We start from the raw sequence: 19,177 nt of genomic DNA, 5'->3' as shown, positions 1-19,177 counted from the left end.
CAAAAGAAAGCCACAGCCCAGGAAAGAAGGAAAAAAAAAAAAAAAAAAAAAAAAAAAAAAAAAGCAACCAATAAGTCAAAAAAGAAAAAGAAAAAGTAACAAACATGTCGTAAAAGGTAAAAGGAGGAAGCAGTGTGGTACTAGTTCAGTTATTAACGGCAATTATTCATCTCTCCTCTATTTTCTCCCTATTAATGGTAACTATTCATCTCTCCTCTATTTTCTCCTTAAATTAGGGAGATATAATTTTGGTGAGTTAGGAGAAAAAACATCTACACCCTACCAATTTTTCATCCTCTTCTTCTCTCCAACCAAATATTCATAAAATCAGTTTTCTCTCTTCAATTTTTTTTTTTTTAGAGAGTTTTAACATATGGCGTCTGCTCCTGATAATAATTCTTATCATCAGATTAAGACACTTATCAGTTTTTGGTATTGGCGGGGATTGAATCCCAAATCACTTATTCAACTATCAGAGACTTTACCAATTGAGCTAATTAGAACCCACTTCTCTTCTATTTTCTATCATCCCTATTTCACTCCCAACAAAACAATAGCTTAGTCTCAAAATTTAGGGCGGCTAAAGATTTTACAAATCAGATTGAGTTGGTCACATGAATTCTTTTTCCCTATTTTATTGTGTCTAAAGTCATGCTTTCTATTATTACCTTAATTCACATGTCTTTTTTTTTTTTTTTTTAATTATTATTTTTATTACTTCTACTAATGTTATTGTTAGTTGTTTCTGTTTCTACTTTTTTTTGTTCTCTCAACTTGGATCAACTTATGCACTCTGTATATTCCCACTTATCCACATTAACATTCTTATTTCCAGTACACTCATTTTATGGATAGAACATAGCTAGTCATTTGGGTGTGCTTGGGTTGGATTGTGCCGGTAGAGGGCAATATTTTTAACCAACTTGCCAATGGCAAGTTTGTAAAATTCCAATTCGATGCCGACCCACCAATATATAAATTCAGTGGGTTGGTTGAAAATTTGAATAGTTTCAACTCGATAATTTGGGAAGTTGGCAAATTCAATTGAATAAATTAAATTATTTCAATTAAATTGGATAATTGTTAGCTCCATCAAATAAAAAAAAATTACAATGTTTATTAAAAATAATTGCAAATATTACATTATTTATTTATTAAACTGATTGAAATTTTACTACACTAAAAAGAAAAAATCTCATAATTTGAAATTAGACTTGTATATAAAGTAAGAATAATAACAAAATGTTAGAGAGAATGGCTAAAGTTGATTAGGGAAGAGAAATGTGAAAATGAAAAAATAAAAGAAAGAGAGATGAGAGAAATAAAGTGAATGTGAGTGTGAGATATATATATATATATATAAATGAGTTTAAGTTACATCTAGTGTAACTCCATAAAAGTTACACATTTTTTTAAACTATTGATTTCCATTAGATCTAATGATTAAAAAATGACTACTATCATATCATTAAATCATTAAATTCTCTTTCTAAAAATAAACAAAAAGTCATTGAACTCTCTTTCTCTCTCTCTCTCTCTCTCTCTCTCTCTCTCTCTAGACCTCCATGAACCCCAGATGGATGCACATAACTAATATTCCCAAATAGAAGCTCTTCCTCTCATAACCCAAAAAAAAAAAAAAAAAAGGTGTTCCAAGGTTCCATATATACATTGTAATAGTGTCCTTGTGAGAACTAGATAACACCTTAACCTTTTCAGCCTAAAAACCCGAAGACCAGTATCTAATTCCTTGTTTCTTAAATTTACTCTAATTTTCCTATAAAGTGGACCAAGTAGCGTTTATTGAAGACCCAAGAGAGCATGTAAAAGAACAGTCAATTTCTTAAAGACAGTCTGTTTGGAAATAGGAAGGACGGAATTTAGACAAACAAGATGGACCACAATAGTTATAACCATCACGATGAAGAGGCTAATTACGTTCTAACTAATTTAATGTACAATGATTATTCAGAATCATTTGGCAAAAATTTGAGGGACAATTGTTTATTTGCGAACCACCTAATGGATTACAAGATTGAAAAATGTTAGGAAACATATAGTAAATTTAAGAAATTAAAAAAGCCAACTCGATGTCCATTGGAGGAGCTTCTATTTGGGACTGAGTCATGTGTGTCCGTTGGAGGAGTTCACGGGGTCTAGGCAGATGAGAGAGAGAGAGATAGAGAGAGGACAACGGTGGAGGGTGAAAGAATTTAATGACTTTTTATTTATTTTTAGAAGAGAATTTAATGACTTAATGACATGACACTAGTCTTTCTTTAACCATTAGATTTAATGGAAATCAATGGTTTAAAAAAGGTTAACTCTTGTGGAGTTACACCAAGTGTAACTTGAACCCGTCTTATATATAATATTATATATATATATATATAGAGAGAGAGAGAGAGAGAGAGAGAGAGAGGGTTGTGGCGGGTTAGAAATATCTCAACACACTATTTAACCCAACCTACTAAATTATCTATCTAATCCACCCAACTTGACCAGCCTCACTTAATGGACCCACATGGGTTGGGTTGGGTTGGGTCGGTGCAAATTGGGCGAGTTGGCAGGTCAAGCTTTTTTTTTTTTTTTGGCACTGCCCTAGCTAGTTGCATAGCAGTTTTATAAAATTTTCCTTTAACTAAAAAGATATTCTATCTAGTCACACAATACTCCTGATGCACTTCTCCACTTCATTCACCTTGCTTTTATCTTATAATTCACATCATTTTCAATCTCTACCTCTTTAAGAATTATTGATCCAAGTATAACCCACAAAAAAAAAGAAAAAGAAAAAGAGAAAGAAAAAAACCCAAATTACAAGTGTAAAAAGAGAAACTGCCAGACCCTCTTCCACCAAAACCCGGATAAGTATATCCAACAAGCTTCCGCAGGTAGTTCTAGCAACACTGTAAGTCTAGAACATAACTAGTTATATGTCAGCAAACAATGAAAATAATTTGAGAAGTACATTTTTTCAGGGAAAAAAAAAATTCATGAAAAGTACCTTTCAATGCCATCGAAACATTGAACATCATAAAAATCAAAACACCATAAAGAATTTATAAACAATGATCTTCCTGTTGACTCCTTACACTCTTAAACTCAATTACTGGTCCACACTTTCTATTTTGCCAAAGGTTTAGGCTCTCAAGTCTCCATATCTGAAGTGATAAAGCCTTCATAGGCACCTCCACCATAGTACACACACAGGGTGTGACCACTGGTTATGAAATTTATTTATACTTATTGCACCCTACATACATTACAAGCAAACAAAAAAAAAATCTCCATACATATTTGGAAAGAAAGCCTAATATGGGTTGTCAATGGTATCACCAAGATAAACTAAAGTTATATTCAATCAACTTTCTTTGATTCTCAGAGTTAAATTCCATCACAGAAACGGAAATCAACACCAAGTGATAGGGCTGCTTTCTCTAAGCGCAATTTTTTCAATTTTCTTAGAGCTTCTAACTGCAGTGAGGCTGAAATGATTTTGAATTTAATACGCCTATCCTCAGAATTTCAGCCTTGGGAGATTTAGCATAAACAATGTAATAATTTTGGTTCAATTCAAGTACAAACTTTTAATTTCCTACTGAATTTCCAACTACATTACCAATTACTCTAAATGCTCAAGCTAAGAGACAAGCAAGCAAGTTACCCATTCACAAGTTTCAGGCTCATTGTCTAATTATACACCAAGTTTTAGTCTTACTTATAAAAAAAATGCACTAAATTTTATTAATTTAAAAGTTTTTAACCTCTCTGTTTGTTTACTTTAAAATAAATAAATAAAAAAGAAGGAAAGATAGCAAAATTTTGAGCATTTCATAAAGCAAGAGTAATGATGATTAAATAACTTTAGTTTCTCTAGTTAGGAGTTCATATTGCACATTTGGACAGGAGTTCATTTTCTCATCTGTTAACTTCTTATATATAACTAATAAGCCCCCTGCGAACTGTTTTCAAATTTATAAATAACTAGAATTAGATATTGTAATTGCAATGTTCGTGATACTAAAAGGAAATACAGCATTTGATGCAGCCAATACGCCTTGGCCAACATTTTGTTAAATTGAGAAAGCTAGATTCCAAAATCACAGATTACACATGTTATGCCTTGAAGCAATAAATTAATTAATTACACAAAACAAAAACAAATCAAAGACTTCACTTTTTTTCCCAAGAAAGAAAAAAGCATACCATTGTGAGGATGATATCCGAAAGATCAGTCTCGATTTGCTTTTGAATTGCACAGCTCAGCTTGGTAGCTGCAAATCAAATATACCTTACTAGAAATCCACACATGCACAACACTATACCGAGTAGGTAAAAGTCCTCTCTGCTCCCATAATTCTCATCCTCCCCCTCTTCCCCTCTCAGTCTCCCCCTGCTGTCCCATCTGTCTCTTTGTTTCTCACTCAATGCCTCTGTACAAGCAAATTTTTTTTTCTCTCTCTGTTTTCCTCTTGGACATTTTTCTCACCCAAATCAGTGAGTTTTGAAAGTTCTGAAAAAGAACCGTTTTGGCTCAACAAAAGACTATTCATTTGGCTCCTCACATGCTAGACACAAGAACATCATAGGCCTTTGGACTAGTCATCATAATAACAATTAAACTAGACATTTAAGGTTCTAGGAAGACTATTTGAAGTATTTGCAAAATGAGTTCAATTGATCCAGCATGAACAAACAATGAACTTGGTAACGCTCAGACTAACACAGGAACTTGTTCAATGAAGTTATATGAACCTAGCAAACCTAACAACTTATGTGCAGCAAATATTAAACATAAATAAATAAACGGAACTTAAATACATTAGTCCAGCAAAAAACATTAAAAAAATTAAACAGGAAATAAACCAAAACTGATGTCATGACTCATGACCGAAAAAAGAATGCAGTCAAATTAAGGCTTATTGTGATTGCTTACATAGTTCAGATCTGCCTTATACTCGTCTTTTGTAGGATTCAATACATCCTTGTACAAAATAATCATACAATCCAATCTGATCCACTCAATCTCAAGTATCACAATTTTCTCCACTAATATCATTTACGTCCATGAGAAGGATAGTGTTGCTTTACAGTACCCCCAAGCCACGCAATATTACTGACCTAGCCCAAATATTATTTGTTATGACTTGAGGAAAATGATAGCCATATCTACACCATATTCCAAACAGACTAATAATATTACAATTAAGAACACCTCTTCATCATGTATATAACACAATATACACAGAGCCAATCCATACAATCTGAGATGCCACAAAAAGTCATTTAATTGCTTAAAAGTCAAATAAAGAACATAATTAACTTAGAAATATGAAAAGTATGATAATATACATAAAATTATTAAAAGGCCATATATGTCAAAGACCATGTTTTGGTCCACCGCTCAATAAAATCCAAAAAGCCGAAACTCGAGGCTCAAAAATATATATAAATGCCAATACCAAATATTACCATTTAGTTCAGAATTACAAGAGTATCGCCCCAAAATAGAAATACAAAGAAAGGAAAATCTAGGACAAGACAATATAAGTTTAACAGCTTATGAATGACCATTAGAATCAGAATAGCAGCAACTGATTCATTCTTTTGAGTTTTGACATTTACGCCCAAAACACTGTTAAGAAACACACAAGAAATATATGAAAGAAACACTTAAACAATTCATGGTATATATCTAACTAGTCAGAAGGAAAGACAGATGCAATGAACTCCTCATCCTCTAAGTATATTTGCAAATTCTTGGACTCCATTAAAAACCTAACTGCTTCCTCATCAAATTGCAGCACGAAGGCCAGCTTGATCAGTTCAGAGAGTGCACCAATATGATCACAGTTCTCCCATAACACTCCCTCAGATATTGCTTCAGAAAAATCTGTTGCATATTCAATTTGATTCTTATACCCGCTAGACCTGTCCAACTTCTGTGTGAAAAACTTTGAAGACTCTCTATCCCAGCGTATCATTCGGCTTGCTCTTGCATTCACGATCTCCCCTGAAGAAAGTGATAAACTGTACTTTACGGTTATCGGTTCAACTATCTCAAGGAAAGAAATATTCAGAAGCCCTCGGATAATTTCATGCCTTCTTTCAGCTTCCATTTTCATCACAGGATTTGCTAGAAAACCAAGGATGAGTGTAACCAGATCTTTTGTAATCAAATTCTCCTTTGGATTCACCTGATTGAGTTGAGCAACATCCACTGTGTATGATTCTTCCTTCCCTACAGACTCGGATATAGTGCGAACACCAATCTTCCTGTAAATATCAAACAACTTCATCTGAGGTAAAGAGGGCTTGCTTGGCTGAGGGTACCAGACAAATAGAGATTGAGCAGAAAACCGATTGAAAAGATCTTTCAGCTGAAGATCATCAGCAATAAAAACATCATGCTTGTTGAACAGCAAAACTTCATCTGAGCCAGAAGCAACCGGCAATTTCACCAGCTTCTCAGCGATAGTTTTCTCAGTCTTTTCACCCCAGTGCTTCAAAACATACCCCCAGAACTTAAGACAGTCATCATTTGACAATCGGTGTCCTGAAATTTCCCAAGCCTCCCAAAGCTTACAGTAATTGTAAACTGAAGGATTGCATTTAACATGGAAAGCACGTGAGAAGAAGTTAAGTAAATTTTGCTCATAATATTTGTCAAGAACTTTCAGCTGCAAACTGAAGAGACCATCCTTGTCATGCAGAACACATTCGCAGGGGCTGACCCACTCTCCTTTCTTGTCTCCACATGGGATCCATATCCCTTTTGTAAGTTCACTGTCATTCTCCCAATTACATTGACTCAAGTAATTATATATTCGAACTATAGTAGGGAAATGGACATGGAGTTCGAGGTGCCTGGCAATCAATGAACATCCGTCTTCAACATCAAGGGTGACTCCTATTGCCTTGAGCTCTTCTTTGTACAGTGTAATATTAGAACCATAAAAATCTTCATCGATAAAAGGTCCATCTGTCCGCTCCAAATAAGAGCCCCACCTAGGATCGAACAATAAGCACCTTTCTGGAGGCCTATAACCTTTAGTGGTCTTCAACCATTTCCGAGAATTTTGTTTTAGGAAAGGATCTGGAAAGGAGTAATTCACTCCTTGGATTAAAATCCGTATGCATTCCAGCAATGAGAACAAATTTTCAGCAGTTATCAGAGCAGGATTAAAGGGAATGTGAAGACCAGCTGCAACAAACTTCGCACCATCTTTAAATTCAACAACAACTCCCATGCTCTTCAGCTCTCCCTTGTATTTATGAATGTCCTTGCCATAGTAGTTGTCACTATCATCTAAGAAAGGGAGGTCGACAGTAATTGGTAAAACTGAATGCCAATCTGGCCCAAACAGAATGCAATCTCTGGGAGATCTTTTATCACCACGCCTAGTCCGCAACCACTTAAGGTCACGGATGTTTTTCCTAAGATCTGGAGGAAACACATATGCATTATCTTTTAGCTCCCTATGACATGAAAGAAAAGAGAGAACAAGTTCGTTAGTCATGGAAGATGCCTCCTGCTTGAATCTGTCAGCAAATTCTTTTACCGCCTCCTCAAAATCCACCTTCACCCCAGTTTGCTTCAACTCGTTTCTGTAAGAGAAGATACTGCTTCCATGGAAATCATGATCAATCAATGCAAAACCTTCAAAAACCTGAAGAATGCAAACCCATTGAGGGTCAAACAAGAAACATTCTCCCGGAGGTTTGTACCCAAGATTCGTCTTAAAGCATTTCACACCTCTCAACGCCTGAACAAGTTTGTTAGATGATCCTAGACGTTGCATACATTCCAGTATCAAAAGAACTGCCTCAGCTGTCAGAGATGAGCGTGGAGGTGATTTTAAGTTGTCTACAACAAGATTATAACGATCACTGAAGCCAATCACCACACCAAGTGACCTGAGTTCCTCCCTAAAAGAAAGAATTTCCTCTCCAAAGTAATCTCGATCGATAAAGGGGATGCTACTGATTTGTGATGCAGTTCTCCATTCCTCATCAAACAAAACAGCTTGAACTGGAGACCTGTCACCACAGCATGTCCTTAGCCATCTCTTATTCTTGATACTGTTGATGAACTCATCCAGGGGAAGAAACTTTTCCCTCAAAAATCTGATGAAATTTAGTATAGACAGCACTTGGTCTTTACTTAAAGTGGAGTATTCTGTGAAAGACATAAGACGCTTTCCAATAAATTCACATGCTTCTCCATACTCAGACATGACACCAATTTTCTTCAGCTCCTCCTTATACTCACTTATTTCATCACCATAAAAACTTAGATCAATCAACGGAATGTCAACAAGCACGGATCCGTTCTGCAAAATGTTTCCCAATGAAGAGGAAAGCATGAATGACTCTGAAGGTGGCCGGTAACCAGGACAGCCACTGGTAGTAATTTTCAGCCAGCTACCTTCCTTTATGCATTTCAAGAAATTCTCGTGAATGTAAATTTCTCTGAGTTTCAGATTCCGAATCCAATCCAACAGCAAGAATGCATTTTGCTTGGTGAGTGGTGATGATACCGTAGGAATTGCAGCATTAGGAGGAGATATGTAAGGGATATCGGCTGCTAAAATATGAGTTTTAAGGAACTCCAAGAGTCTTTCTCCAGAGGCATATTCACCTGCAAAATGGCCTGGTCGCAAGTAGTCTTCTGCTAACTCAACATAGCCTTCATTTGTCCATGGATTTGAACCAATCAATCCTACCCATTTGCTTCCATTGGCAGGGACAAGAACCCCTGTCCTGTGTCTCTGTAAATTTCCATAGTTATCCACAAGTGGCATAGAATTACATAAAATACCAACCTCATGATGGGAAAGAAAAGACTTTTGAAGTGAGTGGTACAAGAAGTGAACAAAGGTAATAGCACGCTTCTGGCAACTATTGAGATAGTTGTTAAGGTGAACTGCATATTCATAGACGTTCATAGCACCAACCTTCACATGATCTCGTAGCCACTCTAACACCGTCTCCCTCTTAGAGAAGAACTGGATAGCTTCTTGTGTGCTTTTCGGCCAAAAAAAGTAATTGGCTGGACATTTGAATTCCTTGTTCCAATCAATCAGCCATGAGATATGATCAGGATGACGGGATAAGGACACCACTCTGTCACGATTGAAATGCATGGATTCATTTATGCTACACAAAGACACATCGCCATCAAGACCCACATATTTTATTAGTTGTATGTACTTGATGTCGGTAGAGTCAAATTTGGACCTCCAGTTATCCGCAACAAATAGCAAAAGCTCCAAGTACACGTCCTCTGACACTCCTTCAACAAGTTTAGAACTTTGGATGCACTTTGCGTACCATTCGTTGTTGACTAGTTCCACACCCAAGAAATTCAATATGTAATCATATTCTGCTCTATCAAATGAGGAGCTCAAAATGTACTTTCCATGTGATGAAAGATGAAACAAACTCACCTTTTGCTCCCTTGCCTTCTCCAGAATGGTCCAAAAAGCAGGCATAAGCCTACCAACTTCATGAGGTTTATGAAAGATCTTCTGCGGTGTGTAAGACTCACTTGGAAGAATACTTTCATCAAGAAGCTTTGATTTGATCGACTCCCTGACAACATCCAACGTTTGATAAGAAGAGCTGTCGACGGGAATGAACCTGAACATGGAAGCTAAACTAGACACTGGAGCATTTTCAGTATTTTTAACTAGTGAAACAAACGCATTGATAAAAGCAGAGGGCACGCAGTCAAGAATCCCTTGGTTCCACTTGTTGTCCAAGAGAATTGTTTCCCTTGATGAGGCAAGAAGAAAATCTGCCTGAATTATGAAGGGTAAGTTGGTAAACATCTCTGTGGGAAGAAATGCATAGATCCCAGGTGAGCTCATTCCCCTGTGGAGGCGCTCTTCAAAAGGAAAAGCCAATGTGATCACCAACTCTTCAACTTCCATTCTCTTTTCCACTTTGTTTTCCTGCCTGACAGGAAACTTTTGCCTCCACATAAAGTACCTGCATTCTCCCTCAGACTCCTTACCATTTTCATCAGCAGAGAGATGGATTGTGTAGGACACAGCATCAATGTTCTTCCTCACCACCAATTCAGTCTCACTTGTAATTGCGATTGCACTTACAGTATTGAGCCTGGGATCGCTGTTATGTTCCCTTACTGAAAGCCGCCTAATCTTTGATAGGAACAGTAGAACTTCAGGATGAACATTTGAGAGCTGCTGTTTCACAGGTTTGACCTTATCGAACTTCAGAGGTAAGACTATTGTTGTTGTTGGAAGAGTAGTCCCAGAACCATATATTTTTTTGATGTCAGAAAGTGTTGGGTTCTCCTCGACCCATTCAGGAACTATGTACCCGAGATTGCAATGTGAGCAAGGCTCTTCATTGAATCGTATCTGATATCCATTGCTGAATATGTATGGCTGAGAACTAACCAGAAAGACACTCTTAAATCCAATTCCTGCATATTAACCAGAGAATAAGCTAATTAGAGCAATAAGAGAACAGCTAAATTATCCTGTCCGGTAATTATCAACATCATTATGGTTTTAATCTTTTCTTTCACTATAATTGAATATAGAACACATAATACTCTGCATTGATATCTTAAGATTACGACAGAAATTGATTCACAAGCATTAAGATATATGAGACAGAGAGAGAGAGAGAGAGAGAGAGAGAGATATTAGGGACTGTCATTTCCATTGTTTTTTTGTAACGTTTTTTTTTTTTTTTTTAAGGTTCCAACTTTAACGACATTTTTCATTGTAGTGTCTACAAGAACTTCACATATTTTCTAAGTACAGCTAAGTTTTGGAATGCATATCTTGTACTTAAGCCATTAATTGAGGAATTCTCAAACAAAAGAATAAAATAATGAGTAATAAAATTGAAATAAAGCTGGCAAACAGATTTTATTTTATTTTTCTTCTTCCACATTTAAAACATGTACAAAAACATGTTTGGAAAATATTTTCAAAACCTGCTCTTACCCATTTTGAAAACATATTTTAGAAATGGTGGACCAAACAGCCTAGAGTTTCATTTTAGATTCGAAGAACCATTTATAGTTTTAGAATTTGCATTTAATTATAACAATTTTGGCTATAATCATTTGAGCTTTGTCTTTATGTCCTTACCGTCACCTTGCTTTTTCGATAATAGTAAAACATTTCTCAAAAAATTTTTCCTTCATTTGGAGAGTTTGGACAACTGGAAAACTTGGTCAAACTGAAACTTTTTTTTTATTAATCAAGAAAAACACATTCTTGGGCTCAAAAAGTTTTACCCTTTTCAGGCTCAAGAACAAAAACCTCCAAAAGGACAAAATTATCTCAAAATCTATAAAATGACCAAATTGCCTCAAAACCTCCAAAATGTATCAAAACATTCAAAATGACCATAACACCCTTTAAACCTTTAAAATGATAAAAATATCTCCCGAAAACCTAATAATATGCCCTAGATATTCCTAGAATCATCTACTACAAAAAAAAAAACACCCATAAACTCCAAAATGGCCAAAGCAACCTCAAAAATTTTAAAATGCCCTCTAATTATCTTCCCCCCACCCCCCAAAAAAAAAAAAAAAAAAAAAAACCTTGGAAACCTATAAATGATAAAAATTCACCCTCAAGAACCTCTAAAATGATAGAAGAAACGTTAAAATTTCCAAAAAGACCAAATTACCCTCAAAACCGACCTAATAACCAAAATACCCCTAAACCTACAAAATTAGCAAAAATACCTTTAAAACCTCCACTATGACTATAATTAGATGGTTACAATGGGGGAGAGAGGATTTAAACCTGGGTGTCTTTGTTGGAAATACCATGAGATACCAATTGAGCAACAATGCTTATTTTTTAGTTTGATTTTAGACCGACTTTAGTTATTGTGATTAATATTTTAAATTGTTTGATTTAAAGTTGTTGTTTAATATCAATATAGAAAAGAGTTTTCAACAACACAGCCAAACACCAAAAAAAAAAAATCAATTTTCCTTGAAAATATTTGGCTAAATTACAAAATTCAATGCAGTCCTCTAAATTCACTTTTGTTCAATTTAATACTCTAATTTTAAATTTGTTTAATTTAGTCCTCCCGTTAATCTAAGTTAAATTGCATTTTTAACTATTTACTTTGTTTAAAAAAAATTATGTCGTTTTGGCTGCTAAATTCTAACAATGACTAACGGAAGAATTGAATTGAACAAAGTTAAAAGTTAAATTACTTAATTGAATTTTAGATAGTTAGAGGGTGCAATATGTAATTTAGCCAAAATATTTTTAGATAAAACATTTTGTGCTAAAACAAATAGAGTGCTAACTTAAGAACATTTTTTTTTTTGGGGGGTTGCTTAAACCTAGATACTATCTTTCACCCCTTTTTACAAGAGTGAGGGGCAGTTTGAACCAGAACTTATTGGTAACTAAGAATATACATTGGGTTAAATACCAAAGACTAATACACATTATTTCTATTAAAATTAATTGTCAAATATTAACATTCCCTCATACCTTAACTTGTTTGTTTATGTTTTCTATAAGGTGTATTTTGACTTTGCTAAATTTCATCATGCAAGAAGATTTATTTATTGAATTTATGCTTTGAACTCTCTTTCCAAGGCAACAATATTTCATTCCTAATTCAAGCAACTTACATATGACTTTTAAGTGAGCATTACTAACTTCCAAAACTCTTAACTTAGCATTTATCACTTTAGAGTATATATGTGAAAGTTGCTCCTTTTGTGGATCAAGGAATTTTGATGTTTGACTTAAACAAATAAGTCAATAATGTTATGCTTGTTCTAACTTCTTTCTAAGTCAACCCAATTACAATTATTAATAGTCTTCTTGACAAAATAACATTTCGAGTAAACCATATATAACAAATTTTGGTGTTATTAGTTCTCATAACAATACTTACACTAGAGTGGCTAGTATAAGCTATAATTCTAGGAAACTAGGTAAAGTACCTTTCTCTCCAATATAACCACGTTTCCTGTTTCCTTTCTTGGTGGACCGACCAACACTGCAAATAGACTCAATGTTTTTCGATGAGAAACCTTTCTCATTGTTGAAAATCAACAATGTTGCTGGGGCCCCTGTGTTTGTAATGTCCTCTGAAGTTATTACAAACTCAAGAGATGGATCCACTCTCTCCAAGTAATCATTATCTTCAGCATTCTGACCAAAATAAATTCAACATTATACATAAGGCAATAAAACTCAACCTTATTCTTTTACTCCATAAAGACATCTAACACTATGTCTATATACAAAACTTTTTTTTTTCACGGAAACTATGTTTAGAAGCTTGGAGAGAGAGAGAGAGAATAGAAGGGAATTAAGGAGTGAAAAGACCAGGAGAATGATTACATTTTCTCTCATTTAAATGTTTTAAAATTTAAGTAAAAGAGTATTCCACTTTGTTTGGATGTAAATTTGGAAGGAGAGAAAATTATAATATCATATAAATTAACAATTATAACCATCTTTTGCTAATTTTAAGAGTTCTTCTATGGCCACAACAAAATTCCTTACACCGAAGTGTTTGTCTACCATAAGTCAAAATAAAATAAAATTACATCCAGACTTGCTTAAATCAAAATTATTGTGAAAATGTTGTGAGCGGTAGGCTCTCTCTAATTTTGAAGCAAAGATTAATTCAACAATCTCTATTCCCTTCCCTTTACATCCCTCTCCTCCTCTTCCATCCATACATAATTGCAAGAGAGAATTTGTGAACATAATACAATAAAGCAGGGACGGACCTAGGATTTTAAATTAGCAGGGGTTGGAATAAAAAGAAAAGAAAAAACTCCAAATAGATATCCATATAGTATTAGAAAATTATAATACACAAAATCGTTATTTTTAAATAAATTAAGATGCAATCATCTACCAATAAAGACAAAAATAAAATCAAAATAATTTTTTTTAATACTAGGCTGGCTATGGATTTTTTTTTTTTTTTTTTTGTGGAAGTTAGAGCATTCACAGTGGTTATGCTAAAAATTTTAGCTTTTAGCACTTCAAAAAATTATTTTATCTATATTTTTTATCACTTCATTTAAAATAATATAAATAATTTATTAAAATAATAAAATAAAAGAAAGAATTTGAGTTTTTTAATTGAAAGAAGAGATATAATTTTAATAAAATATTTTATTTTTAACAACTTGCTACAGTCAATTGGTATTTATACTAATTTATAGTAGTAGTAAAAAATTTAGTTTTATCTTTAATTTCTCCTATAACACATTATTTTTGGTTTAATATATATATATATATATATTTTAAATACAATCACTATTATGAATGTTTGTATTGTTTTTATAAGTTTTTGAATTAGATAGTTGTTATTTGAGTGGAACTAAATAAGTTGATTGGGGAGAAGGAGGACAAAGTTTTGAAAGTAGGCCGAACTATAAAAAAAGAAATATATAATATCTATTAAATAATAAAAAATTTTGGACCAGGAGGCCGGGCCCCACCTGGGTCTGTCCCTGCAACGAAGTGGTGTCCCTGTAGGCCTTTGTAAAATTAATAATTTGCCATCTGAGTAAGTTTGGCATCCTACCATTTCTAATAGTTTATCTGTGAAGGGTTATGTAACTAAGTTTTGTCAAAAAGATATGAGTTAATTTAAAAAAATAATAATAATCATAAAATAATAATCTTTTTACTTCTACAGTAAAAAAGTAAGAAAAAAAAGCACAAGTTGAAGCTAAAATCTTCTAGCCAGTTAAAATTGTGAAATCGTGTACAAACTCTGTTAAAATAGGAATAATCGTTACTCAAACATATATATCATTGAGAACCCATAAAAAAACACACAAAAACAAACATTTACTATAAAAGAATAATGAGTTTGACTCTTTGAGAAAGTAACCTGAATGAGTTCCATGAGAAAATGTACATCCTTGGCATAAAGCTCAGCAGAGAGGTTCTTGACAGCTTGATGAAGATCCTCAGTTAATGGGTTCTGTTCCCCTCCAATGGAGAACTTTTTTCTACGTATCTCTTCAACGTGTTCTCTCGCTGCAGCCTCCATATCTGTAACTAACAACACACACACAAAACTGAAAAACCAGAGATTTTTATGCTTTCGCTTACACAGAGAGAGTCAGAGAGCACGAGAGAGAGAGAGAGCAGAGTGAGACTGTGAGAGTGTGTGAAATGTACACACACATATATAAAGAACTTTGTGCAGAAGTTGCTGACGAAGCTTTACTTCTCAACGAAGTAGAACAAAAGCTGAGAGAGAGACTAAGGCTGCGTTTGAATCGGTGGTAAATGATTTCAGGAAATCATTTACCACCTGACCCATGCGTTTGGCTGGCAACGGAAAATTCATTTTCCGGAAAATATGCTTACACTTTGACCGAATTTTCACCCTTGACCCGGAAATCATTTGAAGTCCTTATTTTACCTTCAAATGATTTCCGGAAAAGAGAGAGAACGCACCACAGGAGCCAAGAACGCAAAAAAAAAAGAGAAACCCAGAACAAAGAAAAAGAGAAACCCAGAACAAACGGACCGATCCAACGCAGTCCGTTCACGAGCCTTCGACTTCGCCGGCGCCACGAACCGACGAACCGACGAACCGCGCCATCGCACCTCGAGCTCCGATCGCAGCACCTCGCCATCGCACCTCGAGCTCCGGTCTCGCACCTCGCCATCGCACCGCGCTGATCGCGCCATCGCGCCATCGCCATCGCACCTCGATCGCGCCATCGCACCTCGTCGTCGACCCAGACCCATCGCCTCCTTCATCGCGCCATCGCTCCAACGCCGCTCGACCCAGACCCAGACCCTCGATCGCGCCATCGCACCTGGAGCTCTCTCTTCCTCGATCTCTCAGTTTTTTTTTTTTTTTTTTTTTTTTGATTGTTGTTGTTGTTGTTTTTTTTTTTTTTTTTAATTTGATTGTTGTTATTGTTTTTTTGGATGAACTGATTGTTGTCGTTGGTGTTGTTGTTGCTGGAATTTGGAATTTGCTGTTGTTTGTTGTTGTCGTCGTCGTTGTGTTGTTGCCGGAATTTGCCCGGAAAATAGCATTTTCCTAATATAACCAAACACATAAAAATATTTTCCACAACAATTTTCATAATACACCCAAACACTTAAAATTATTTTCCTTTTCCGGAAAATAACATTTCCGGAAAATACATATTTTCCGGAAAACGTTTTACACGAAACAAACACAGCCTAAAAGTGATGAGAAAAAGGTAAAGGGTCCTAGGCTAGGATGTACAGACAGTGGAACTTTACACTCTGATTCGACCACCTCATCTCTTTTTTGTTTTTTCTTTATCATATTTCCAAAGGTCACTGACTAGAGGGCGAGGAATCAGAGTGGACTGACTTTTGGAAATTTTTTTTTTTTTTTCTTTTGCAAAGAGAAACTTTTGGACTTTTGATTTTATTGGTCTTCTTTTTTATTTTTCCTAAAATATTTTCATTTATTTATGATTATCACTCTTGTGGTTCTTTGGAGTTTCCTAACGTACAATGCAATTATTGACGTGACTCTTATAGTTTCTCATAAAGTAGAAGTGAAAAAGTAGAAGAATAAAAAATAATAGGAGGATGAAAATATGAGGGAATAGAAAAATTTTTATTTTCTCTCTTATTTGTTTGGTTGAAAGTGAAAAAGTGAAGGGATAAAAAAATGAGTTTGAATAAATTTATTTATATATCCTTGTTAAAGAATGATATCCAATTAAAATAAAAAAATGACAAATAACTACACAAAAAAAAAAGCAATCATCTAAATTTATTAAAAAAAATAAATCACATCTAGTTAAAAAAAAAAATCACTAAACCCTAGAAAGTCAAAAGAAAAAAAGAAGAATAGAAAAAAGAAAAAAAAAAAAAGGGCAACGCCCAGGAGACTAGGAGAGGAAAACAAAAAAGAAGATTCCCACGCCTAAAAAAAAAAAAAAGACAACAACGCAAGGCAACGTTAGAGAGGAAATAATAATAATAATAATAATGTGCACATACAAATTGGCATTTTTGTCAATCAAGAAAAAATTCATCATCTTTCTCAAAAAAGAAAAAGAAAAAAATTCATCCTCACTAAGTTTTCTCTCCATTTCGGAGAGAAAATTTTTTTGTGGGTCCAGAAAGAAAACACTTAGACTCCATCATTTATTTTCATTCCTCTCCATCCAACCAAACACACTTCAAAAATGTTGTCATTTCAATTTTCTCTCCAAAGTTTTTTATCCACTTTGTTCCACCTCCAAACAAACACACCCTTATTATGCTCCGATTGTTTAGATGGAATATCTCACATATAATTTTTCACTTTTTTTGGGTATTTGTTAATATCAAGAAAAATAAGTTAAAAAGAAAGTTAATATAAAAATATGACTTACTTGAAAACAACTTTATTTTATGGCAAGTTATGTAAAAGAAGTTGAAAAATCTTTTTCAACACATTTAAGATGGTTACTAATAACATAAGAAAATGAGATAGTTTTATAAAAAATATTATTTTAAAAATACTATTCTCTTGAAAATTTTAATATTAAAAAAATTATTTTCTAGAAAACTTTAACATTGAAACATACTGAGTGTAGTTTCTTTTGGGATCAATTTGATTTTATCCTCTAATTTCTTAGTTTGGATTTGGGCTCTAGTTTTTAAACAAAAATTTTACTAAGTGATAAGTCCATTAAGTATCTATATTTTTATGGATATGGATTTTAGTAAAGTTTCCTGTCATTGAATAAGAAATTTGAGATTCAATTTTCGCCTATACCAAAAAAAAAAAAAAAAAACATAATTAGTGTGTTGGCCTAATAATAAAGAGCAATCATTAAAAGTAGACTCTATAGATTGAAACTATTTCTTAAAAAAAAATTCAAAATTAATTTTCTATTTGGGTTTGACACGATTTAAGTCACATTAGATTTTTTTTTTTTTAATTTTATATTTTATGTTAAAGTATATAAATAATTTATTTAACTTTTTATTCCTTCTTTTTTTCTTTTTCCACTGTCCATTTCCTCCTCCAACCTCACAGTCCTCCTCACTACCAGAGTTTAGGGGGTGAGAGTTGATTTGTTCTTCACTGTTAAGGATACCAACGCAGAATCATATTCCAAGGCCAACTCTGCTACAGATCAATTTTATTTTTGTTTTAAATTTTTTTTAGTTATTTTAAAAAATTTAGGCTACAAAAATGATGTGATATCGTTTTATTAGACAAACTAAACATGCATGACAAGCTTACATAGCACTTAACAGAAAATATGGACGGATGGACTGTTTAGCCAAACGAAATATGACTATGACTGTAAAATTAAAAAAATCACATAACTTTAGGAGTGTAGTTTATATTTTATCCTTATTTAAAAAAAAAAAAAATTTTGAGTTAACTAAACATATATTTTGAGTTGACAGATAACTCAAAAGGGAAAAAAATTATTTTTTTGAGATCAATTAAAAAACAAAGTAACAAATGAAGTGATTCTCAAAAAAAAAAAAAAAAAAAAAAAAAAAACAATGAAGTGGTGGTTCACTTGCACGAAAAATATATATATAAAAAATGATACTGCATACACACACTCAAGAAAATAGTTAAATACTAAAAAATATCGAGATAACTTCATTTGTTAAAAAATTTTAGAGTCGCAAAAAATTGTACAACTTTTACTACTTAAGGTAAAAATTAAGAAATGAGAATTGCTCATAAATAAATAAATGAGAGAAATGGGAAGAGGAATTAGAAGGAAAAGACATGGATGAACCCCAAAACTTCCCTTTTCACATGAACAGTTCTACCAAAAATATGAATCAATACTTAATTTAATGAGTCAAACTTGTCAGGCTTATTCAAAATTGAATGCATTTACTATCACTGCGTATTTTTAGTGCGATGGTCACTCTTTAAGTATAAGTGTTTGTAGAGTGTGAGAAACAATGACCAGGATTCAAGTATTTAGAAGAGAAATTCACACATATATATACACTTAGATTAGATTATAGTAGAATTCTATCTTGTAAAAAAAAGATATATATATATATATATATGAATACTACATCAATATTAATTAGCATCAACGTTTATGGGCATGGCATCCAATATTAAGTTCTCACGTTCACATATAAAATTTTGAAAACTGTACCCCATTTCATTCAAGCTTCCTTCGGCTGAGTCG

At 33.7% G+C, this 19,177-nt stretch overlaps 1 protein-coding gene across 1 annotated transcript; it reads right to left on the bottom strand.

Annotated features, from left to right (window-relative positions):
* Positions 1-5,416: 5,416 nt before the first annotated feature.
* On the bottom strand, positions 5,417-15,179 carry LOC111993645 (uncharacterized). The gene is made up of 3 exons (XM_065776014.1): positions 14,896-15,179; positions 12,977-13,187; positions 5,417-10,456 (listed from the first exon to the last, which is right to left on the bottom strand). The coding sequence occupies exons 1-3, from the start codon at positions 15,055-15,057 to the stop codon at positions 5,703-5,705; spliced, it is 5,127 nt and encodes a 1,708-aa protein (XP_065632086.1). The 5' UTR covers positions 15,058-15,179; the 3' UTR covers positions 5,417-5,702.
* Positions 15,180-19,177: the final 3,998 nt, after the last annotated feature.

The sequence above is a fragment of the Quercus suber genome, unplaced genomic scaffold (genome assembly GCF_002906115.3).
Source record: "Quercus suber isolate HL8 unplaced genomic scaffold, Cork oak 2.0 scaffold_125, whole genome shotgun sequence".
NCBI lineage: Eukaryota > Viridiplantae > Streptophyta > Magnoliopsida > Fagales > Fagaceae > Quercus > Quercus suber.
Note: the sequence above shows the minus strand (reverse complement) of the source record. Positions and strands in the feature narration are given on the sequence as shown.

Bases quoted from the DNA above. Each gene is read 5' to 3' on its own strand.
- LOC111993645 (XM_065776014.1), bottom strand. From the start codon at position 15,057: ATGGAGGCTGCAGCGAGAGAACACGTTGAAGAGATACGTAGAAAAAAG. The intron at 13,188-14,895 runs GTTACTTTCTCA...TATTTTGGTCAG, and splicing joins TTCTCATGGAACTCATTCAG to AATGCTGAAGATAATGATTA. The intron at 10,457-12,976 runs GTACTTTACCTA...GTTAATATGCAG, and splicing joins TGGTTATATTGGAGAGAAAG to GAATTGGATTTAAGAGTGTC.